The sequence below is a fragment of the Crassostrea angulata genome, chromosome 5 (genome assembly GCF_025612915.1).
Source record: "Crassostrea angulata isolate pt1a10 chromosome 5, ASM2561291v2, whole genome shotgun sequence".
In the NCBI taxonomy this organism is placed as follows: domain Eukaryota; kingdom Metazoa; phylum Mollusca; class Bivalvia; order Ostreida; family Ostreidae; genus Magallana; species Magallana angulata.
Genome location: NC_069115.1, coordinates 33,807,470 through 33,834,763, shown reverse-complemented (window position 1 = coordinate 33,834,763; position 27,294 = coordinate 33,807,470). Strand labels below are relative to the sequence as shown.

The following is a 27,294-nucleotide window of genomic DNA, read 5'->3' as shown; positions in this document are numbered from 1 at the left end:
TTGTTTATACTCATCTTATTATGAACATGTACGATTTACTCAAAGCGGAACGTTAATCATGTATTTTTTTCATTAGATTTAATGCGTTCGTAGTAATTGTTATAAAAAGGGCTTTATTTTACATCCATCCGATTATACTAAATGAAATTAGATAATTGTAATAATCCAGTAGCACAAGTTGTAAAAACACTGACAGATCGTTTTGAAAAAGACAATCATGCGGTTATATGTAAGTTTGAATGAAAACTGACAATAAAAAAACCGCCAACTACCTCAGAAATGTGAATTCACGGTTCGAGACGTAAACTATACTCTGTCCCGAGTTTTTGCTTCCACCACTTTTTGCTTGATATGTCATTAATAGTAAATACCTTTGTGCTCAAACTACGTTCATCCACTAATATGAAAAATGTCCAGATTATCTGTTTTGAAACGCCCCCTCTACCGCTTCAGGTTTCAATACACATCCAAAAATTGAAAGTATACGGAAGTTTTGCATTGCATCAGCCATTAATAAGCCCGGATGATAACGTTAAAAAATTGCGCGATGTATTCCGAGTGTAGTCCGAATGGAGAAAAGATGTAAACATTCCCCATTATAAATCTCCGTAAGGAATCTGTTTTCGTTCCTGTTAATTTTTCTGAGTGGAAAGGGATAATTGTTCAATGAAGATATCTTTGAGATATTCCCTTTTAACAATTTCAACTGTATTTCTTTCACAGGTATGTGTAATTTTATCAAAAATCACCAAAAAGCGATGGAAGCAATAACTTGGGACAGACTATAGTCTATTTGTTTTTTTTAAGTTGACATGATTTCATAAATACGCATTAATCTTAGCTTTTATACAGAGCAGACACCCATTCTTTTGTTTTTAAAAAAAGCATGGTATTGCACACCATAAGCAGCAAAACATGGATTCAATATTATTAAGCAACCAAATGTTTATATTTTTAACCATCTGTAGAGTGGTTTAACACGAACGATAAATCTATTCTGAATATCATCGTATAATCTAAGTAACTGCTAAACGTTATGCACTCTGTATGAACGACACTCGTGTTCGATGTGTATGCGAAGTAAAGCAGCAATATCTGTGCAAAATAACACGTATACCTTGGAATTCTTTCAAAGAATATATATATTTTGTATTTTATTGATCGTTGTTTCCTTTATTCTTTATTTCAAACAGTTTATCAAAATTTGTCGTTCAAGCATTTAAAGTCCGTGCAACTTGAATGCCTCAATCGGCAAGCAACCGACCGTAACTTTCTTAACCGGTATTTATTCCTTAGTGGCAGTAGAGGGGCGATCAAAACAAATATGGCGACCAAATGCTTCTTTGAATTCATTTCATCTTTAAGGTTGAATAACACATCGTCATAAAATGGCTGACCTCTGATCGAAATGACATTTTGATTTTTTAAAGGATGTTATCGACAGCAACATATAACTTACTTCATAGCCGAGTTGATAAAGTGTGGGGCTTGTGATCCGTACATACCGACTTCAAATCCCGAAGGGATTTTTTGTTTTTTTTTTACTGAATTGATTTTTTTTAGATATTCATTTTTTAACCCCAAATTGCAAATTTTGAGCTTATTTGACATATGTATAGTTTATTTATCATTATATCTTTCATAATCAAATAATTTACAGTTAATTTGAGTGACTTTTTTTTCCAAGTGTGTAATTCCACCTTAAGGAATAATTATGCACAATTGTTTTTGTTTAAAAACAAACGACACAAGAGGGTACCGCGTTATTTCGACTCATTCTATAATTTGTTCCTGATTTCGAGACACCTTTATTGAATAACGACTTTGGCATCACTCTAAGGTCATACTGTTTTGGCAAATCAAAAATAAACCTGAGTACACTTTGTTCACTAATAATTCGGAAGTTTGTTTTATTCACAATCGATGCATAACATGCAGATTGAATAAATCTAATCATTCTGGGGACGAAACCAAACGGTTACCTTTCTGATCCAGATGTAGGAAACCTAAATCTGTTTTGGTTGTAATTATAATTGAGAAACGCTGCTATTTGAGAAACGGAGAGCAAAAATATTAACATTGTAAAATACATGTTTGACAGAAGGGTGACTATTTCTCTTTCAAGATCTAGATCAGATATTTTAAAATATTGAAAAAAGGGCCATTCAATATTAAGATGAAAAGAATATTTGATAAAACATTGCAATTACCGTATATTGTTCTTCATTCTTTATTCTAAGGCCTTGTTGTTGTTCGAATTATCAAATTACTGGTGCTTGTTTTCAATTTCATGATTGGATGAAAACAGCTGATGCATGAACAACCACTGTACTTTAATTGTTGTTTTTTGCAAATACACTCATTCGTAATTTACAATATAATATCACCGTCATAAATACTAAATGTAACCACCAGGGTCCCTAATTTGTAAAAAGTAAAACTAACCTAGAGACAAAAGGTGTATGTTGCACTCTGCCAGTATTGTGATTATTTTTTTTAGCCCATATGAGACTACAAATAAACCAGATGACAATATATAATTATGTAATAATCGTCTTTTATAATATTAATAACGAATCTTAAAAATTTGATCGGTTTGACCCAGGATCATTGAACAACCGACGTAGTGATCATTACACATAAATGTGGCGTGAGTATTTTCTTATGTTTTACTCAATATGCTATTGTTGCCGCCATTTATTAAATGTCTTCTAGTCATGGAGTCATGGTCATATTTTATCGTGTTATTTTAAGGTCAAATTTCTATATTAATACCAGTTTTATATGTCACAAAGCAACGTGGCCCCTCAAGATCACAGGGTCATTATTGATCTCTTTACCTGAGAAGAAAGTCATTCTCAACTTGCTGGGGATACCATTTTTGGCCATTTACTCCAATTAATGAAATTTGTTATAATGTTGTTTTGTCGTTCCTGATAACATAAAAACTCAAACGATGCCGTCCTGGCTCTGGATAATTCATTAGGATTAATTAAATAATTATTTGTAAACGTATGACTAGAGTTTCCCCATTCAGATTAACTTAACGTACATGTACAAAATCAATCTCTGATTTGAGGTTCAGTCAACTGAATAGTGTTATAGATACTTATACATTGCAAGTTGTTCCTCTTTCAGTACGATCGACTAACAATCATCACGGAATGCTTTTTACTGTGGCATCATTGCAATTCGTTGGGCCAATTTTCGCGGGTTTTGAGTTTTGTGCTTTTTCGTTGGGATGTAATTTTGTCGATGCGTCGATTTTCAGCTTCAGTAAGATAAATTACTAATTCGAAATTTGTTTCGTCGAGGATGAGAATTCATGGGGGAGGGATACCCACGAATACCCCCGAAAATTGAGTCACCACGAATTCTAATGATTCTACAGTACATGTATTTAACATTTCATGTAATAGACATACAAGCATTAAATGTGTTTACATTATCTTAAAAGTACACGTAAGGTTTAAAGGAGCATGGTGACTATTAGAGCTGAGATTATCATACTAAGATTATTAGATTACATGATTAAGCCGTATTTGTATCCCGATATACATCCAAAAATAATACATGTACCTTAAAAGATTAAAATAAAAAGATTTAAAATGGACTTGAAAGGGGCTAAAACAAAAAATTAAACCCATTTTTACCATTTTGTTTTATTTTTGAAGAAAATACAAACAACACATACAGTACATGTATATGCGCGATGTACAAGTTCTACATCTAGGCGGTTGATTTTACTCACGTCATTTCCAGTGAAACCTTAAATGACGAATGACATGAATATAGATATATACATGTATATCTGTATCGAGAGAGAGAGAGAGAGAGAGGAGAGAGAGAGAAAGCTAATCTCATTTTTAATGAAAAAGAAGAATTTTGTTTACATTTTTACCCTGAATAAGAAAAGGATATACTGCAAGAACGTCTAGCACATTTGAAGCTTAAAATGCATATTATTTTGAAGAATAAACATAACTACTGAATTTTAAGCTATATGTTGAATCAGGTCGAAAACATGAAAAGAGTTCGGTAATAATTATCACCACTGATATGTGATATTATAAATACATATTATCTCTTAAATATGTCCGAATGTTTTAATTATACTATAACTTTTAGGTAAACATTTTAGCCTTCAAAAAATAGCCATTATCTGACAAATCTGAAAAATTAAACATACATTAGTATCATAAAAAAATTTGATACATGAAGGACCCCTCAAAACAAACCGGGAGATATTTTTTTTAATTGATCATTTGTTTATTTTAGCAATAACTTTCATATAACGGAGAAATATTTCTTCGTCGGAAGTTTAAGAAATGGAAAAGAAAATATGCACAACTGATACTTTTCCAGCAAAATCTCTTATTGGTCCTATGTTGAAAATTAACAAATTTTTAGTTGACCCTCTAAACAAAAGATGTGACAAAGGTCTAAATTATTTTTTATCTTAAAATGATAATTATTTTGGTAGAAGTTTGTGAAAAAATAATTTAAAAAATTCTAGGCAGAAAATTTAGACCCAGTCTCGTTTAATTATTTCACAAAGACTTGGATTTCGCAGATATTAAGAATATCAACCATTCCTGGATTGGAATAAATGGTTGCCATCACATATCTGCCCACAGCACTCTTTGCGCATGGTATTAGAATTTGGTCTGATGTACCTGCTGTTCTCCCAAAGTAACCACACTCGTTTTCTGTTCCTGTGTTACCAACAGTTATATTCAGTTTCTTCAGTCGGTCACCTTGTATTAAAGAAACACACAAAACACTTTTCAAAATCATTATTAAAGATACTGTACTCTAATCATTATGCAGTGGAATTCATTTCACATTACATTTCTACAAATTTGAAAAGATATTGCTTAAGATATGAATAAAACTAAAAAGATCATGACAAGAAAAAGGGAAAAGTAAATTGCTCTATGGGTTTATCTAAATAACAAACTATATTTCACTCGGTAAACCAAGAGTTTGAAATAATTAAAAGGGAAGGAAACTTAAATTGTGTTGTACAATAAATCAATTAATGATCATTTACTACATGTATAAATGTAAATCGTATTTATCTTCTTCTTAGAACCCTTGGGACAATGAATAAATATAAAAAAAAATCGATCGCTACGGGAGCTGTCATCGAACTTCAATCTATGACGTCCAGTTTGTTTTATCACCATAACATCAGTATAATAGCAAATCATAATATTCGCTCTAAATGACAAGTTCTGGAAAATTTAAAACAATATCGACTTGAGACTGTTTTTTTTACCTTTGAATTTAAACTAGATAACAAACCAACCTAAACAGAGCATGTTTGTTGATATCGAAAAGCGGAGGTTAGTGTCGGAGACGGAGGAATCCCGGCTTACAGGGCTGCGTTTTACAAAAGGACTTACGACTTACGACAAAATTAATGGATGATAATTAATCAACAACTAATCAATGATTTATTCTCATGGCTGGAAAATATAATTATGGGATTTGAAATATTTGTTAACAAATGGTTGTATGTGAATTTTGTTCTCTAAAACCGTTTTACGAGACTGTAAATATTTACGACTTTGTCGCAAGTTCTTTTGTAAAATACCGTGCTGCTGGTATCGTTAAAAATGTCTGCCGTCGTTAATATGACATGATACTTCCAACATTAAAGAAAGTATTTAAAGATCCTTTGACTTGATTTTGACTTGACTTTGAATAAAGATGTTCCTGTGTTACCAACAGTTATATTCAGTTTCTTCAGTCGGTCACCTTGTATTAAAGAAACACACAAAACACTTTTCAAAATCATTATTAAAGATACGGTATTCTCGCATTATCACCGGTGTGAGATCGGTTTGTCCGGTGTGAGACAGCAGTGTGAGATTTTTTGTCTTACACTGTGTATAACTACGCTGTTTTAAAACGTAAACAAACGTTGTCTGCTGTAGGGAAATGCTAAATATTGCATTGAGATTATCCATTAAGTAATTGTGTTGCATAATTAATTACAATTTTACATATTTTAATTGAAAAAACTGTCGTATGCTTTCATTTAACTTGCACTATTTGAAGCACGCGGAGGGATAAACCGAAAGTAATCTTTTGAACGTCATAACAGAAAGTTGTTAAACATCATTTTTTAAGCTAATATAATGCGAGAAAAATAATCATTCATTATATACTCGTGTGGGATAGTGAAATTCCACCTCGGGGCCAAGATTCACGGTCTAGGACTCGGCAAAGCCTCGTCCTAGACAGTGAATCTTGTCCCCTCGGTGGAATTTCACTATCCCACACTCGTAATAATGAATGATTCTATTACTCTAATCATTAGGCGGTGGAATTCATTTCACATTGCATTTCTACAAATCTGAAAAGATATTGCTTAAGATATGAATAAAACTTAAAAGATCAATGACAAGTGAAAAGGAAAAAATAATTGCTCTATGAGTTTATCTAAATAAAAAACTATATTTCACTCGGTAAACCAAGAGTTTGAAATAATTAGGGAAGGAAACTTAAATTGTGTTGTACAATAAATCAATTAATGATCATTTACTATACATGTAAATCGTATTAATCTTCATTTAGAACCCTTGGGACAATGAATAAATATAAAAAAAAAAATCGATCGCTACGGGAGCTGCCATCGAACTTCAATCTATGACGTCCAGTTTGTTTTATCACCATAACATCAGTATAATAGCAAATCATGATATTCGCTCTAAATGACAAGTTCTGGAAAATTTAAAACAATATCGACTTGAGACTGTTTTTTTTTACCTTTGAATTTAAACTAGATAACAAACCAACCTAAACAGAGCATGTTTGTTGATATCGAAAAGCGGAGGTTAGTGTCGGAGACGGAGGAATCCCGGCTTACAGGGCTGCGTTTTACAAAAGGACTTACGACAAAATGAATGGATGCTAATTAATCAACAACTAATCAATGATTTATTCTCTTGGCTGGAAATATAATTATGGTATTTGAAATATTTGTTAACAAATGGTTGTGTGTGAATTTTGTTCTCTAAAACCGTTTTACGAGACTGTAAATATTTACGACTTTGTCGCAAGTTCTTTTGTAAAATACCGAGCTGCTGGTATCGTTAAAAATGTCTGCCGTCGTTAATATGACATGATACTTCCAACATTAAAGAAAGTATTTAAAGATCCTTTGACTTGATTTTGACTTGACTTTGAATAAAGATTTACTTGAGGCTATTTTCAACTTTGAATGATAGGAGATTAACAGGTGTCATTTATTTCATAAAAATGTATATATTTATGCATACATGTATTTATTCTTTAGATTGACGTGTGAACCTGAACATTATCAATTTTCTTCAATCTATTACTTGAGTAACAGAAGGGCACAAGTTAGCGTTTTATTAAGAGCACTGTATATATTATATGATTATGTTAATCAAACCGGAATAGATAAAACACGTCAAAAAGAAATTACTTATTTCTGGTTTTTAATACAAAATAGTTCAACATCATATCAGCCTCCAGTAAATACGAGTTATCTAACTTCAAACGTACATTAAAGCTTATGTAGTATATTTCTAAAACATGACTACATGTGGTAATTTAAAGTACTTTATTAATATTTTAATAGAATATGTCTTCGACTTTACTCCCCCTCTAAATATTTTCACGTTATAATGTCATTCATGTTATAATGTCATTTATGTTATAATGTCAATCATGTTATAATGTCATTCATGTTATGATGTCATTCATGCCGGGATCAATTTAATTCCGTTTAGAAGTATTTTAAATTTAAAATCAACATTTTTCTTACATCAACGTAACGTAACATATTCTATATAATAGTACTTTATGTTTTTCATTGCCGTGTGTTAAAGCAAAGGTCTTATTTGCAACATATACCGATACGTTTTTTTATATCCGGAAAAACCATTAAACATGTATCAATCAAAAAATCAAATCAAATATCTAAGTAGTCCATAATACTTTTATGTAGCACACCAATCCAATAAGTATAACTAATCTATTATCAAAATACTCTTAAATACGTTATATAGACCAAACCACACTTTTCAAAACTTGGATTGAGTTGTTTATTTTCGCGCGGTCAATCTAAAGATAAAATGAATAAAACATTCCCGTTTTTTATGCTACACAATTTTTATTTTGACGTCCTGCGATAAATTGTCTTCGGATATAATTTATTCTTTAAATGTATGTATAGCCTAATGAAAAAGGGCAATTACAATTGAACACAATTGGATCTTTAATGTTGAATAACAAAGTAACAAAAAGCTAAACTATAAAAGTTACTGTAAAAATCGTTTAAATAGGGGCCAGTGGACATAGCACTTTTGCAAAATGTAGATTCAACTCTACGAGCAAATGCATGACACTTTTTTAAATAAGTTTTTAATAAAACGTTTCTACTCCTTTAATGCATGTTGATGCCCCTCTCCCCCCCCCCCCCCCCCCCTTTCTATAAAAATTCAATTCACCTTACATGTACAAACCTACCAGAGTGATCCTGCAGGTTAAAAATGGCGATTCTGCGTACATCATATTCAGATTTTAAGTCTATCTTAATCCAAGGCCTGTGCTCCTGGACGCTGTGTGCTGTGTAGGTGACATTTGGACAAATGGTTATATTGTTCACAGCGTTAATTTTAGGAAATCGGAAAACTGAGCTCATGGTGACAGGTTTATATACAGCTACTACAAAAAAAAGAAGGTTTTTACTATTAAAGTCCTTAATATAATTTTTGGGAAAGTATAAAGAGCTAGAGCCACGAAGCATCAAAAAATGCCCTATCATTAAAAATTACCATATTTTGGTAAAATATAGGGTAGGATCTTAGCTTTTCATAACTCTTTTTCTTTGTTCGATATTTATCATACTTTTTTATAAACGGAGTTTACAATATGGCATTGTTTTGATGAAAAATGTAGAACAGACGTCATTTTTGTTAAGTAACGTCATGAAATGATAAAACTACGTATGACTTTAATCTAATAAAATAAACAAAAAACATAAATAAAATTATCATGTAGACATTATAATTAATTTATGAAAATAAATTTATTGATGAAAATAGCATGAAAAGCTTATTTACAATATAGTTTAAAACATATTACAGGGACCAGTGCTGAAGGTCAATATAACGGCGGTACATTTATATATGTCAGTGTCTTAAAAGTTTGAAACTGCATGAAGTAATGCTGATGGTGCGCAATGTATAACTGAGGATTAATCATTGAATTCTACCAATGTAATCACAAATTATTGAAAATAAATATATAATGTCAGAGATACGGTAATTGAATTTAATAGAGATATATGTAATCTCGAATTTTGATGCATTACTGTAACAGTCTGTGTACATTATTCTACATGATTATTTTACTTGTTTCAAGGCTTCGATATTTTTACCCAATCCTGGCGCTTTACAGCAGTTAGATGCCAGGGTTCAGTTCTTTGAAATTTTTTATTTTCCCAGTTTCCCGTGGGCTCACCGTGCGTTTATGTGCGCTCTCCGCTCCGCTCCGTTCCCGCTCATCGTGCACAAATCGCCCACCGTGCGTTCACAAAGTTTTCGCCTTGCATGCGCTCACTGCGTTCGTTCAGTGTTCACTTATTATTTAGTCAGATAATATTATATTTAGGCTTATAACAATACAAACATGTAGTTTATTGTTATTATTTCCTGATTACCAACGAAACACAATGTAACAATACCGCCCGGGGCACTCCGAATAAATCGTTCATCTTCCATTCACATAGAGTACATATATCGTTCAACGTTCACTTTGCGCTCTGCGTTCGCTCTCAGTTCACCGTTCATAAGTGCGATCCAAATTCGGCTCAGCGTGTACTCGCCGTTCGTTTAGAGCGCATTCACTGTGCGCTCACCGTTCACGAACTGTTCAAGTGAAAAATAAAACCTTTTAGCGACTGTGTTTATGTAATGGATATACTAGTATGCCGAAAGCAGTTCTGTATGAAATAATATAAAACAGTTTCGAGGCCCGTTATAGGGCCGAGAACAGTGATATTTGTTCATACAGAAGTGTTTGAGGCATATATAGCCATTGAATATCATTGTTGATTCCTGAGACAGCCTGATTTTAAAGAATAACAGTGTTGTAACCACTGATAATGGTCTGATATCAAGAATTTCTCTAATATATCGGACTGTCACAAGTAAAATTTTTGACTACTGGAACAAAGGAATGACATTACAGCAGTGTTTTAATTTGTATTAATTAAATGAAAAAAGAATATCGATTTCTTTAAAAATATTCTTATGAGGTAATTATTCCTTATAAATGCCATAATGTCTATTCATTTACATTTCATTTTTTCTAGTGATATTCATGTCCGTTGAGAATTGTTACAAGTGATAAGCTATCCGTAAATGTCTTGAGAATTAAGATCATATTTCAGAGAGAGAGAGAGAGAGAGAGAGAGAGAGAGAGAGAGAGAGAGAGAGAATGTGGGTTTACTATTTCGGAGCGAAGATAGGTTAAAATGAACATTTTTATTTAAAACATCAAGCAGTAGCACATAAATAATGTTGTAAAATTGTCTTGAAAAGTCGAATTCATAGCAAGCATGTAGAATCGTGTTATCATATCTATAGATTTGTTGTGAACTCGGCCGTAAATCGATTTTTTCAGAGGGTTGGGAAGGGGGGGGGGGGTGTTGAATGGAAATGTTTTAAATCTCTCCGTACTCATCGTTGTTTTTTTTTTTAATCTGATTTTTTTCTATATTCCATACAAGAAAAACTTTAATTAGATTTTATACGCATAAAATAATCAAAGATGATTTCAATCGAGAATTTTATAGGCAAAAGTAAGTCACCGATGTATACATATTTAGGGCGATTTTTTATTTTATTGGACAAATTATCAACAAAGACATCGCAATGAGGATTAGACTTCTATATAGAGCACATGCTGATAATGTATTCTAAGCTGTGTATACCAAAAGCCGTCTTCATCGAAACTTGATTATTTAATCCATAAGTACAGCTGTAATTGAATATTAAGCCATCGTCCCTTGCATAAAAATTCTCGATTTCGGAATAAGTTAAGTTCATCATATATGTACATGTTTTCATGTGATGTCGACTGTCTTTCTCCCGCGGTATTCAGGAACACGTACTTGTGTGAAAAAAATCGCTTGCATCTTTCCTTTCGTTTAATGCATTTCACCGTTTGACAAAAGACCCACAGCTAGCTACGTATACATGCTATCGCTTATTCTACATATGTAAAGGTACAGGAATATATATTTACTTACGTACATACAATGTTAACTTTGCCAATTTATTTTTTTTCTGTTTATAGCAATGTTCATGTATCTCATATTCTACTGCAATTGAATAATACCGTGGTACATAGAAATAATGCTTTTTAAAAATGCATACTTTACTGGTCAATTCTATTGGCAAAATACTGAAAGAACTCAAGATTCCATGTACAGATTCAACTGACGTTGCAAACGTCAAACTATGACGTCATTGATGATGCACGATGTAAGCATGAATACACAGTATAAAATTACTAGATAAAACATTTTAAAGTTCATTTTATATGCATTTCTTCCTCAAATATTTAATAAAATGATGATTTTGTAAATAATCACAAATAATTCTTTATCATTATTAATTAAATTCTGCTATTTCATTAAAAAGGAAGCAAATAATTACCCTAAAATAGAGTGGTCAGTGTTATTTTCTGTTATTAAAATTTTCAAAATTTGTAAAATACACATTGGCCACACTTGAGTACCTCTACGAAATTTTGCAGGGGGAAGCATTTATGCAATATCTCTCAGTTTTAAAAGTTTCAAAGAGGTACTCAAGTGTGGCCACATTCAAATTTGGGAAATACTGCATTAAAATCTACAATTTTCAGCTATTTTTAACGATCATAGTATGTTTGATGATGCGCATGTGCTAAACGGTGGGGCCGAAGTGAAAAAAATTCATATGCATAGAAGCAGAATACTGTGCCCTACATTATAAGTAATTACAATTTGTATTGTTTCAAACTTGAGTTTTGTGAAATTTTAAGGCACATTTTGATGCTTCGTGGCTCTAGCTCTTTGTACGTGTAAATGAAATAAGGATGCACGGCTTAAATATGTACATGATATTTGTACACAAAATTGGTAAGTTGAAAAATGCGGTGCTTAAGAAGATTAAAGCAATGTTTCATTAATAATATGATATATGTATTGTATTGGATATTTGGATTGAGAAAGTTTAAAATAGCCTGCATATTTCAATTTCAGATGAAAAAAAGAAAGTTATATACCTACCATTACGGAAGGAACCTTCTTCCTGTAAAGAATATAAATTTTGTTTGTAAATTGTTAAATGTGCTTGAGAAATCTTGACTTGATTAAAAAAATTGAAAACCACAATTTTTGTATAATGGTTTGGAAAGGAAAATAATTCATAATTAATTAATTACTTTTTAGAGGTTATCAAAATTATATTTACTTTAATTGTCTTTCATTGCAAGGCACTTATTCGTTGTATATTGCATGTATCACATTAGTTTTTGTGCATCAAACGAGATATCTGTGAGCCAATGCTCATAAGTGATACCGCCTGTCTGATATGAATATGCAAAATAAGGAAAGTGAAATCTATAAGGAAGTTGGCATCCGATTGTTAAAAAAATATATTCTACATTATGCCATGTTGTTAAAATTTCAAGCATCTGCAGTTTATAGTTGCTGAAAAATCTTTCACGAAATTTGTTTGAAAATGTTTGGTTTAAAATAAACAAATGCTTCATTTAAAAGGAAGTTGACGTCCGATTGGTACAAAAATATATCCTATCACATTGCCTTACTATGCAAATGGTGTGTTAAGATTTCAAGCATTTGTGATAAATAGTTGCTGAGAAATCTTTAACGAAAGTTTGTTTGAAAATTTTGGCAAGAAATAAACAAAAGCGTCATTTAACAGGAAGATGACGTTCAAATGGTACAAAAAATATCCCACCATATGCATGCCTAAATAAATTGAGTTTTAAAATTTCAAACATCTGCGATAAATAGTTGCAAAGAAATCTTTGACGGAAATGTTTTACGGACAGTCTGAGGAATGGACAGACAGAGAGACACACAAGGATAAAACAGTAAACCCCTACTGGCTATAAAAAATTTCCTTATAATCCTTTACTTTCAAATTTTAAGAACTTTCAAGATAAAAAGAAAGAAAAAGACATACCTTTATCAAGTATTTGCAATTATCATCTGATATAAACTGTTGTTTATTTGTTTTCATCCAAGAACAGCACGCTCTACACCTGAACAATTCTTCTTTGATTCTGCACACCTTAATCCCAATACAGCGGCGATCCTCTCGACAGAAATTAGAACAGCTTATTATGACTTTGCCATGTGAATTAAGCTCCGTAGTGAAAAGAATGTTATTGCTGCTTGTCAAAGATCCAAATATAGTAAAACTGAATTTGTCTTTGTAATATTTGGAATTTAAAAAATCTGATTTTCTGGTTAAGAAAAACAGAAATACAAAACACACAGTAACAAACATGTTCTGTGGCAGGATGAATGTTTTTGATAAGATTAAGAGGTGCACTATAAGTAAAGTTTTTCAGACCCACATTATTGACCTATGGATAATTTATCATCTTTAAAATAGATCACAGCATTGTTTTCGTTAAATTTGAAATAGCAGTGTTTTTAATTATACATAACTAAATATTTCAAACGATTTGCCATACCCAAGGGATTTCATGTATTTGTTATTCATTATCTTATAGTTTTTTAAACTATTCAATTAACATTACAAAACAGTTTTTTTTATGTTTCCACAATTCCCAAACGATTTTAACAATAACCCACCTTAGAAGTAACTGTTTCAGTAATTGAAATATTAATATTTGATGATAATTTGGTTTTAACTTTGCAATTTCAATGTAAATTTTAAAGATAAACCAATCTTTCTTTTAAAAAAAAACATGTGACGACCCGTTTCACATGATGAAATGTATTTCAATTTAAAACATTTTCAACTTAGTGATATGTTAATTTTTGATGTAACTTATTTGCAACATCTTTTTGCATGTTTTTTGCAAATCGCTAAAATTTACAGTTATCGCATTGTTATAAAACATGCAAACTTAAGATACAGTGTACATTAACAACTTGCTGTTACCTTTTCTATATCTTCACGATATTAAAATTAAAACAGTTTTTAGTTTTTATTATACCTTTTCTAATTACGGAATTGGGTACAAATTTTTAACAACTTAATTTGCCCTTTATGTAAAAATTATATATATCGAAGTAATGAACTACCAATCATTAATAAAATAAGATAAAGTTACACCGATTTTAAAGATTTTACATGTACATGTAATAATGCGGATAAATATAGGTTTTGATATAGCATCATACAACTAACCTACAGATGCCGAGTTTAATTATTCAGGGAGTTTTGTTTTCATAGCTTATTCATATTTTAAAGTTATTACGTCCCTTATATTAATAATTGCAATTTTGTTCTCTTCTATAAAAAAAACCCTGAATATTTTAAAAGTGTACACCATTTTGTGCTGGTTTATGAACATTTTTCCGAAGTTGTAAAGAATTTTTAAGTCATGCAATAGAAAGTTGGTAAAAGTATAGATAAAATGGATAACTCGTATTATTTTATGCATGCTAATTAAACATATTCTGCATATGAAAATCACATCCCAGTATGTACACAACGTTAAACCTATCTAACCAAAGACCTGGGTAAAACTTGTACCCTCTAATGCGACATGTAGACTTGTGTTGTCTACGTAACTTCGGACCAAGATCATTTACTTGTAACATGCATGTATTTTCATGACTTTATTTTTCAAACCCCTATTTTATTAGGTTAATAACTATGTAAAGCACACATTTCAGCTTTAAGGTTGTACAGGACACCTACATATTGTGCTCCCTGTTGAAATAAACAATAACGTTTTTAAATATAATAGTTTCCCCTAAAATAATGTTACCTAACAGTGAAGTGCAATTGATGAGAGCGTTAAGGTAGAAGGCTACATCGTCACAAAATGTATGACATCTGAAACGCCATTTTCTTCCGGATTGATAGCATTATGTCGTGGTACAAAATAGCTATACACCGTTCAATTGAACTCTTCTAACAAGGGAGATGAGATAAGAATAAAATCGCTTAGAAAATATGTCAATTCCCTTCGTGATTAAAGCTTTCAACTAACATTGATATCAGCTGTTATGTAAAGAAAACGTGAAATCGAAATAATATACTAGTCCCCTGCTAATGGAAATACATATTTGTCATGTCATCTGCAACAGATGATCATAAATATGTGACATATTATCGATAAAGGTGAGCAGATAATTTTCACTTGAACCCTATATGCATGATTAATATAAAACGAAAGTTTCGTAGTACCATCTATTGTATTAATTGATTCCAACTTCACAAAATTTAAAACATTTGCAGTATAAGAATTGCATTGAAAGTTTGAAACTTTCAATATGTATTTTAATTTAAATAGATATACATGTAGCTAAGTACTAGGCTAGATATAGCAGTGGAAGCCAGATTTACAAGCCAAATAAGAGAACGACAGAATCTTGAAAAAGAGCATGTTTTAATTACCACACATACATGTGTATCACTATGGACATCTAATGTATGTATAAATATGCATATGGTTGTTTATAATTTGTATTGTATATAAAAGCAAAAGGCAATGTAACTACTAGCATTTTGTTTAAAGAGTTCCATATAAATATAATGCATTCATCAAAAATATAATTTTTCAGATTCAAACATTATCATAAGCACTACTAACCTTATTCCTAAATTTTAGCATATACTTTAACTTTTTCTTAAAATTTTTCTTCGTGATTTTTTTTTAAATTAGAAAATTGGTCCCGAGATATTTGAGACCAAATAAAATCAAGAAAGACAACGATTTAACAGGATCTTTCAAAAGATTTTTGAAATAATTCAGTATTTCTTTTAATTTTTCAGTTTCATTCAAATTCTTTTTTCCATCTCATTAACCAATGAATATTGTTTCTATTTTCAGATTTTTGTGGAATTTCATCCAGGAGTTTGCCTTAAAAGAATTTTTAAATATTTTAGTTTCATATTTATGTGGATTCCTACAAAAATCATACAAACTTCATTCATGATTATTTTGTTTTTCATTTTCAAACTTTATAACATTTCACTTTCATTAGAGTTTTAAAACAGAAATGTATAAAATTTTGACAAATAAGGGGTTTTCTGGAAGAGGAAATAGAGTATTGTACTTTGGGGTCTATTATTGTTGAATACTTTGCCTATTATTAGTAACAAATGCATGCAACAAAAATCTCCTACACTTATTTGGTGTAGACATCCTCCTTAACTACATGTCTGTAGAGAGTTCAAATGCTGCTGGGACTTTTCTATTTTTTTCCAACAAATTTAAAAACATTTTTATGCATGTATTGTAAAAAATTAAAGTTATAAAACGCACTAAGGTACATGTACAGGCTTTCGTTGATATCAAAATATTCTGATGTTTATTTATCCATGAGGAGTGTGTGTAGGGGGGAGGGGGGAGTAATACATGTAATTGTGTTTGCAGGGGGTGGGGGGATTGGGGTCCGATGTGTATTTTGGGGGAATTCTACTACATGTATAAATATAATATATATATATATATATATATATATATATATATATATATATATATATATATATATATATATATATATATATATATATATATATTTTTTTTTTTTTCAAGGGGGAAGGGTCTGGACCCCTCACTCCCACTCCTTCTCCAAATCCGTGCACACGATGATATTGGCACCTAGAAACAAATCTAAATTAAGCCAGCAACCGCCGAGGGGAGGGGGCATAATTTAATTTTGTTTGTAATACCGGTAATTATATAGACCATACTTTCTATGACATGAAATGAAAAGATAATTGATTAACTTTAAACATTTACATGCAAACAGTTCAACAACAAATAGTACATCAAGGGACGCTCATGTTTATTATTTGCATGTGGCTTTCATTTTTACTAAATCTGGTAAAAAAAAAAACAGTGTTATTTAGGGGCAAACACTTGGTGCGGCTATTACTGTCTAATGACAGCATCTAGTTATTTACTATTTAGTGTTTGAAAAACTATCAAAACTGGTCAAGATTTTATATAAGTCATCGTGTAAGAAGAAGCAACAAAAAGTAGTTACAACATATCATTCTTTTAATTTTCTGTACCAGTATTTAATGTTTAAAGCAAGACATTTCTAAAGATCAACCAAAATTTAAGTGTCTGGCAATCGTAGAATTATAAACAAGATACAGAGGTTTGTTTGAGTCATGTTTTTGTTCACATGAGGTTATTACATTCAACTTAGATTTTTAAACTTGGTATTTCCTATTCAGCATTTGAAATATAAACAAACTGAAGCATGGCCTCAGCTCTGTGTAAAAACATAGCATTTCGAGCAAAGCTGTGTATCTTCCTTATAACTCGAAGCTTGACTCTCAGATAAAATTTTAAACAATTAAAACAAAGGAAAAATGCACTTAAACAAAGAAAGAGCACAATTTATTTTTCATCATGTATATACCTAATATATTTTTAGCAGCGAAAATAATCTCTGTTTAGACTGAAAATGCTGAGCATCTTCACAAAACACGTTGCATCAATCAACCATTACGTAGAGATCGACCCGAATTACACTGTACCGATAGAATGTATAGTATTTTATAATATGTTGCAAGTGCACCAGATTCTGCTCATGTTGCGCAGGTACATGTAATCACCCAGCTGTCTGTATTACCGAAGTCTATGTTTGATTTGAAACGTAAAATTCCAAAATACAGGCGATAGTTCCTCTCAGGGTTAAAAAGCATAATGAAAATAAAACGAAATTCAAAACAAGCTAAAACCACTGTCACAAATGAAAATTTCAACACATTGAAATATTTAACCTCAATTTACGTCACAAAATCGGCACAAATATATTTTGCATGTTTCAAATATTCCCTTCGCACGTAAACTGCTGCACAACAAGCAAATTCAATTTGTAACATTGACCCACTTATCATGCGTCTAACATGGTTGCTTCTAACAAATAACTAGACTGGTCCCATGTCTCTAACCTGGTTTTCGATAAATGAAATACCGAACCCTAAGATATAAACTGATTGACTTCCCTCTTTGTTATTTTCGTAAATTACTCAAATCTGAAACAGAACTAGCCCATGCCATAATTTTTGCAATTTAAATTGTCCTTTCCATAAGGAATATTTATGCTAAATAACGTTGAATTAGACTCAGTAGTTTTTGAGAAGAAGATTTTTAATAGTGCACCACTTTTTTTTAAATTTCCGAAGTTTTCTCCGCTTTGAAAAAAGGTCGGACTTTCATTTCTGCAATTTATATTTACCATTTCATTAGGATGCTGTATGCCAAATTTGGTTGTAATTGTGAGTTTAGAGAAGAAGTTCAAAATGTGAAAAGTTTACAGACGGACAGACAGCAAGAGGGACGACGGACAAACTGTGATCAGAAAAGCTCACTGGAGCTTTCAGCTCAGGTGAGCTAAAAATAATGTGAAAGATAACCTTTATTATGATGTTTTATTAAGATTTGATTTTGATAAGATACTATTTGAAACTGGGTTAAAATGGGGGACATATATTTGACCATATCAAATAGAGTTTTCAAGAAAACTTTTCTTTGTGCTAACTAGAACTTCATTAAATAAAGTTAAAAAACATTTTTGTTTTGAAAATTTATCTGAAATGAAATATGAATCAAAAGGGTTTAGAACACATGTAAACCCCTTTAATTAAATGTATTGGTTTAATTTAGTTTATTTTTATCTAACAAACACTTTAATTTCGCAAACATGAAGGTATTCTTTTACTCCTGGATTGGACATTACCGTTATCATCACGTGTCTGCCTTTTGCACCGTCGGCACAGTTAAATAAGATTTGGTCCGCTGTGTCCGCTGTGCCGTCAAAGAAGCCACATTTGTTCTCTATACCTGTATCTCCGACGCTTATAAGAAGATGATGCATTCGATATCCTTAAATAGAAGAAGCATGCAAAGTTATCTTTAACATACTTGGCTCAATTAAAATCAATTTCTTCTTCAGATTTTTAAATACAAATCAAAATACTGAAAGCACTGAGAAGCGCTAAGTTGTCCCTACATTATACTTGTATCATAATGAATGAATTTAAAAGTTTACACACGTCATATATACATGTATAGCCGAGATTTTGCATTTTTGTATAAACTACAAACAATATCAAGGACTGCGTTCAAAAACCGAGATGCGTCTATTGAATGTTAAGCTAGCCTAGCCTCTAGTTCATTAATTTGAAATTTGAATTATCAACAGATGAATAACTTCATGGACATGATTTTTTAATTTCATGCAGAAATATATGTGTTTAAATTCATACTAACTTATCAAACGAACGAAAAATCATCAAATAATATAATATAACTAGACACGATCTCGTTGCGAGCAACGAGGAGGTCTTCCGTCCGATTCTTAGAAGAAAATATGTTATCATCAACTTTGATTTTCGACAACAAAACATGATATGAAAAAAAGAGTGAAGTACTAATGCTTTATTGTATCGCCTTTTATAAGTTCTATTACATTGCTTTTTTAATACTTGCATTTCTTCCAATTAAGATTGAAAAAGATTAAACTTGTTTACATCTGGTCCCTAAAAACCCTAATTGGGTAACGCAAGAGAAATTCATTGTTAGGATATATAAACGTATACCTAATCTAGCTTTAATAACCATTCACAAAATGGCTCTCATTAAAGGGCTATAGATAAGTGTTTTTAGAGCCCTTTGATCCCCTAACTTAAGGGGCCAGTCCCTTTTTCTTGGAATCAAATAAAAGTACATTTTTTTCTGAACACATTTTGTCAAGTGTTTAGTCCTTATAGGGGCCGTTTGGTGAAATATTGAAGGTTGCATATTGTTAAGAAAACCCGTTTGAACAACTTTTCATCTGTATTGCATTTCAAAACATTTTTCCTTTCTGAGATATCGGTGATCAAAATGTTGGACTTTTGGCCCCTAAAAACTTTTAATTACGTAATACATGACAAAATCATTACATTGCTTGGATACATAACTGTGGGATAAACATCTATAACCTTTCACAAAATATCTCTCAGTAAAGGGCTACAGATTAAAGACTTTCGAGCCCTTTGGTCCCCTTATTATAGGGGCCGGCCCCTTTTTTGATAATAGATGAAAGATCATTTAATTCTAAACAAATTTTGTTCAACAAGTGTTTAGAAATTCGTTACCATTCTGGAGATATATGAGAAAGAAGGTTTTAGGGGCCGATCCCTTATCTCCTTTTAGGGGCCGTTTAACGAAATTTTGAAGGTTGCATATTGTTAAAAACATTAATTTAAACAAGTTTTCTTCTGTATTGCATTACAAAATCTTTTCTAAAAAACCTTTATTACGTAACACATGATAAACTCATTACATTGCTTGAATACATAACTGTAAGATAACATAAACATATTTGCTTCTATAATTGTTCACAAAATATCCCTCAGTAAAGGGCTACAGATGAAAGACTTTAGAGCCCTTTGGTCCCCTAATTTGAGGGGCCAGCCCCTTTTTTTGATATCAAATAAAAGGTCTTGTAAATATGAACTTTTTTTGCATTACATTGGTTAGCAAAATATTTTTTCAGAAAAGAGATAAACTAAGAAAACCATGAAAAATTACTACGTTTTTTAAGTCTCAATTTTCGGGACCAGGCGAGCTTTAACGCCTTTTGAGCATGACAAATATGAATGCCAAATTCTACATCTACAATCTCTTGTCCCTGGACAAGCCGACCCTCTGACAATCGCTAAAACGTCATTTTATCAAGAACGGAAATGACGTCATCAAAATAAAAAAAATGTATATTAAGTTCGGAATAATATCTATTAGATCTGAAAGTTTCAGGATAATCGGTTGAGCCATATCCGAGAAATCGCCTGCACATATTTTGAAAGACAAAAATAATAATAATCATACTAGATACGACCTCGTTACGAGTAACGAGTAGGTCTTCCGTCCGATTTTTTTTGGGGGGGTTATTTTAAATGATACCATGGAATATTGATATAATTTCATATTAAACCCCCCCCCCCCCCCAAAAAAAAAAAATATCGGATAAAAATCCCTAATTACGTCAAACATGGGCCTGACGATGATTTTTTTCAAACCAATGATGTAGTGTTCAACAACTTTGATTCTATAATGCATAACAAAATATTTATGTCTTTAATTAAAGGGGCCAGCCCCTGTTTCTTGATTTTATTGGAAATAACTTTTGATTATCTACCACTTTTGTTATATATTATTTAACAAAACGTCAACTGATAAAAAGATACAGATCAAAACGTATGACAATTTTGAATGAAAATTCGTACCCAATGTTCGTGCCTAGGCGAGCTCCATGAAATGGCGCCACTGGCGTAAAACAATATAATAGTGCACAACTTCAACCTATAGACTACCAATCCTGAAAATGTCGTATTCATATCTTTAATAGTTTCTGAGATCAACTCTGCACAAAATAAGTCGTAAAAAGATAGAAAATCCGCCATAACTTGGTACCGGAAGTGACGATTTCAAAAAACGTCTAGAATAATGACCTCTGGCAATCATCTGAGAAAAAATGGTCAAAATCGGGAAATCGCGTGCACAAAATTTGTGGAAAAAAATAATAAGAAGAAACAGTACGAAAACACTAAGGTCTTCCGTTGGAAACGGAAGACCTTAATAATAATATAGAATGTTTGTTTGTTGCAACTTGTAAACTAAGGCAGCCATCTTTAATTTGATATTTAGTCGTACAATTTTAGGCTAGGTTTGTCTAAATGTACCTAGCGGCTAGCTAGCTAATCGTTGAACAACCTAGTTGTTACCTAGCCAATACAATCATGAACGCAGAATAAAGCGAGATTTAATGAGAATTTTTTTTTTACAAAAAAACATTACTTGTACTATTACTACTACTGCAATAACATGCAAAACTTCTAACGCTAGCTTGATAAAAACAATTTTACAAATGCACTACTACTACTACAGCAATAGCATACAACAGTATATAACAGTATGTACGCTAGTTTTATAAAACAGAAAACACTTTCACAAAAGCACCACTAATACAGCAATAACCTACAAAAGTTCAAACTTTAACAAAACCACTGCTACACTGTAATTTTGTAATAACCTATAAAAGTTATAATACTAGTTTTATAAAACAGTTAACCACTAGTACAATAACAGAAGAAAACAACCCAACTTTATACGAATTAAAAGACTGACTAGTGTAAAATTGCATGCAACATAATTTGTCATTGTCATATGCAAGGAGTGGCTTCAGAATTTGTGTTAAATCATAACACTATAGCCCTTCTACATGTGCAATCTACACAAATAAATGAACAGATTTTAAGCCTATATCATACAATGAACACTTGAAAAAAAATTTTCTCTTCCGACACTAAGTTGCAGATTATTCCCCTATGAAATGCTTTCTTGTTGATCGACTTTATATTCTAAAATTTGAAAGTCTGGGATTCTGTTCTTATTTCCCAATAGTACTTGTACTACTTTAGAAATACATAAAACACTATGCTATCCATCTTGTATTGTCAGTTCTGTTCTAGGATTTATTTTGCCTTTTAACCGACATCACAGCACGTGTACGTATGTATGAAACCCCATTGCAACATGATGTTTACAAAACTGCGTATGCTCTTTGACCTTTTAAAGCACCGACAAATACTCTTTTATTTTAATTTGATGTTTAAGAAAAAAAAAAAAGTATTGTGATAATTTAAGTGATGCTGCAAATAGTTAGATACCGCATTCGAGTACGTCACTGTAGATGATTATAGGTGGCACTTATTCGGAAGTGACATCCCCGATAAGCAATGCCAATAAGCGTGTTGTATAGTGCGTACGCTTAGCGCTTAAAAAGACTGAAATGTCTGTTGCGTACATTTCTGTATAAATCAACGCTAAGTTTGAACTGATTAGTAAGCGTATTAAATTTGAATATTTTTTTGTTAACTAACTATCGCGTGTCAAAAATCCAAAAAGTTTATTATCATTTTAATGTGATTAATTAATCATATGCACACATGAAAGTACAAACATATTTTCCATTTCTTAAAAACTGGTGTTTTAAATCAACATACCATGCCCGTCCTGCCTATTGTAGACCACAACTCTAATGACGTCGTACGTAGATTGTAAGTCTATCTTTATCCATGGTCTGAATGCCAGACCTGTGTGTGCAGTATACAGCCCTGTTGGACACACTGTTACATTGTCCACAGCATTGGAACCAGGTCGTTCGTTTTTAGTATACACAGATACCATAGTAGTAGGCTTGTTAACAGCTACTGTTTGAAATAGTGTATACACGGTAAAGGATTAGGTAAAGATAGAATCAGAATGAAAACTTATCACGTGATTGATCCTTGACAAGTGCATGTTTTTGTTAGAATATATCATTTGTTATTTAAATCATTTTTTGAAAAAAAGAAGAATAAAACAAAATTTACTTCTATATAAAACTTGCATTAAAAGATTGTTAAAGTTATCTTAAATAAAAGACACGCATGCATTGTTATTCATTTTATTCATAATTTTCTTTCTAAGATATAGATTGCGTTTTTAATACTGTTTCTATATATATGGTCATGCAATGCTTACCATTTCGGTACATACTTTCCTTCTACAATAATAAATGAAAGTCACCATTAGTATTATGCACTTCAAAATGTTTTATCAATAAAGATCATATCATTTCTTGTTTTTGATTTAGTAATTTAAGACATATATTGCAACTACAATTTTGCCATGCGCTTTTGATCTCGAAGGTTTCAGATATACTGAAGACAGTGTTCGGTAGGGGCCCGAAGAGACATTGCAATCCGCTTTCATTTGATTGTTTTCTCATAATTTTTTCCCCTATTTCCTGTTATTGTGTTTTGGATAAACAAACATCAGTTGATAGATATGATAGCTTTTTTTTGGGTCAAATTTTAATTAATGATGGTATGTGTATCTGAATTGGACTATGATTTTCCTCGTTTCTTTGAAAATAAATAATAAATATTACGAAACTTATTTAATGAAACTACTTCTTAATCAACGTCACAGAGGCAAACAAGGAAATGGAAAGAAACATATTTTTTATTTGTAAATTTCACAGCATAGAACTTGGTTAAATTATATTTCGGTTAGGGAAACACCTATCAAGGCCTAAAGGTTAGTTCAAATGCATTTTTAAAATTAGATACGAAATATATGTTTAAACAATTTCATTAAAAAACAGCAACTTGCTATATTTCTTTATCTTTTTTTATCAATTTAAAAAAAAAACCTAAGATCTTTCATTGAAACGACAATAATACCTTTTGTAAATAAGTGCAGTTCTCGGTTGGAGTAAACTGGTCCTTGTTTGTAATCATCCAAGCACAGCAAGCCCGACACTGGTGCCTATTTTCTGTAATTTTACACACCTCCATCCCAATACATCTTTGATCTCCACGACAGTAATTAAAACATTTGATGATGGCCTTGCCTCGTGAATTGTCTTCTCCGGTGAAAAGAACCTCACTACTGCGGTTTGTCAGATGTCCATAAGAATGCAAATAAAATCGCATTTCTTCGCATCTAGAGGCTGAAACTCCCGTTGTTGTTGCAAAAATGAAAATTAACGTGATATCAAATATGGCAATCATGTTTAGTACTATGTCGTAACATATTCTTATAGCCATGAGGTCGTACTGCCGATAATCATAGATTGTTTTTTTCATAATTAGTATGCTTCAAGTGAATCGATAGACACAGTTGACAAAGCAATAACTGTTACAAAAGCTAATGACATCCACAACATGTTATCCAAAAGGTGGCATCAATATTTCAGTATAAATTTTAATTCATCTTGTTGTGCTGATAAGTATATTCGTTTCATTTAACGATGTCCTAACATTTTGAAAACAATTAATTTTTTAAAAGCTAATTACGCAATAAGAATACAAGTTCTGTCTCAGTACACTTCAACAGATAAATTAGATATTAAATACCTTTTGCTCTTGATGATCATGAATATTGAATTCTTCAATGTTGCAACATGTTTAAAGGTTTTAGGGACATAAAAAAATAGGTGTAGTAGTTTCCACCTCTCACATTAGCTAACATATTAATTTAGTTCTTATCAATTTAAAAATTCACTTACATTCACTTTTATAGCAGCATTTCTTGAATTTAATGAAAATTTTAAACTGTGCAAAACTATCATGTGCGTGTACATTAAATATCAATGTTTTACACTTCTACATGTTTACGTATATTTTGCATTGACAAAAAAACCCTCTAAAACATCATATACATTAGTATATTGATAGGATGCAGAAGTTTATACTAGTAAGTCAATTGTCGAACATATTCATAGTTCAGACCAATGCGCGGATCCAGAAAATCCAGGGGGGGGGGGGGGGGTCTGAAGAATAATTGTGTTTGCCAGGGGAGGTCCGAGGCATATTTGCGATAATTTTACAATGTAAATTTTATAAACTTTCATTTTCCAAGTGGGGGAGGGGGGGGGGGGGGGGGTGATCCCTCCGACCTCTCCCTCTTCTAGATCAGCGCATGATTCGGATACTAGTTTCATTATCGAATATTAAAATTCGTGATATACTTTGAAGAAATGTGTCCACGAACAAAAAATTGTTAGTATATTCATTTACATTGTCTGAATTTGTCCACAGAGTATCCCGTGAATGCAAGCTGTTTGAATAATGTGACACTTATATCGTTCATATGATTGTAATAAATGATAATAGCTCTAAATTCATTCAGTTATTTGTGTTTTGAAGGTAGTTTGAAAATAAGATAAATTACTGTCATAAAGACAGATTAACGTTATAGTATGTGTTCCCTTAAGGGTGCAAAACACAGCTTTAATATGTAACGTCATAAGGACGTTTTTAGATTTGGGACAAGCAAAACTGATCCCTATAAAAAAAAAATGTTAAAACATGTTACATAAATATCTATATACATGTATCAATGGAAATATAAAATTGTGAATTTTGTAAATATTTAAGATTACTGCACATGTAACTAAATACTAGAATTTATTTGGCACTCAAAACATGAGGAAAAAAGACAAAATAATGCGTCTAAATGCAGTACACCCATGCAATTTTAAGGTCCCCCTAAAAGCAGAATGCAAACAAATCAGCTATTTTAATTTCTGTGGATTTTCAAGAGCAAGTCCTAAGGCATCGTTTTATTGTATTTTCAGGGTACAATCCCCAATTTTTAAAAGAGAATTATTACCATTCATGAAATTCTGCACGCGTAAAATCCGTAAAATTTTTTGAGTTACCTTCCTTTGTTTTAGAGTCTCACAAAATTATTTTTCAAACTTTTTCTACATGCTTTTTGCACGTATTTGAAAGATAAACCTCTATATTATGCAATTGAGAATTAACCGCATAACAATAGCAGGAAAATCCCTACCCATCATGTTTTTCCCATAGAAAAAAACCCTGGGGCCCGTTTCACAAAGCATACTTAAGACTAAGTTGTATCTTAGGATAGAACTTTTTCCTAAGTTCATTACTTATCCGTTTCACTATTCCAGTCTTATCTTATGAAATTCCTAAGTTATGTCTTAACTTAAAGACAGGTAAATCGATGTCTTAGGAACAAACTTAACATGGCGACAGTTTATGTTTTGTATTGAAATAAATTTTATGCACATTAAAGTTGAACAAAAATACCAGAATACACGCATCATTAAGACCTTTTTCACTTTACCTCTAAACTGATTACTTTAGAACTATCAAAACATACATATATTTCTTAAATTAATTTCTTTGGTAAAGATTTGTTTAGATTATCTGGTCGCACGCGCAGATGGATAGCAGGTATAGTTATTGCTAGTGCACAGATGATAATTAAATTATCCATGCGCAAGAATCACTAATATCTTCAACAGAAATAAATACTAAGTAAATACTCAATTATATAATGACTGGATGATTTGTCCTATTCCTCAACGAAATAAACTATTTTTGGGGGTAGAGAAATTTTAGATGTTTTCTTGGATGGGTTGGGTGGGTTGTTCATTTTATTTTTTGTTCGTGTGTGTGTGTGTGGGGGGGGGGGGGGGTAGTAGTAACCGGGAAGTGGGTAAGA

General features: G+C 31.7%; 1 protein-coding gene across 1 annotated transcript; it reads right to left on the bottom strand.

The window, feature by feature from the left end:
• Positions 1 to 4,480: 4,480 nt before the first annotated feature.
• LOC128185950 (uncharacterized) lies at positions 4,481 to 13,636 on the bottom strand. Its single transcript, XM_052855669.1, has 4 exons — positions 13,239 to 13,636; positions 12,317 to 12,338; positions 8,506 to 8,703; positions 4,481 to 4,757 (listed from the first exon to the last, which is right to left on the bottom strand). The coding sequence occupies exons 1-4, from the start codon at positions 13,563 to 13,565 to the stop codon at positions 4,546 to 4,548; spliced, it is 759 nt and encodes a 252-aa protein (XP_052711629.1). The 5' UTR covers positions 13,566 to 13,636; the 3' UTR covers positions 4,481 to 4,545.
• Between the last annotated feature and the right edge of the window lie 13,658 nt (positions 13,637 to 27,294).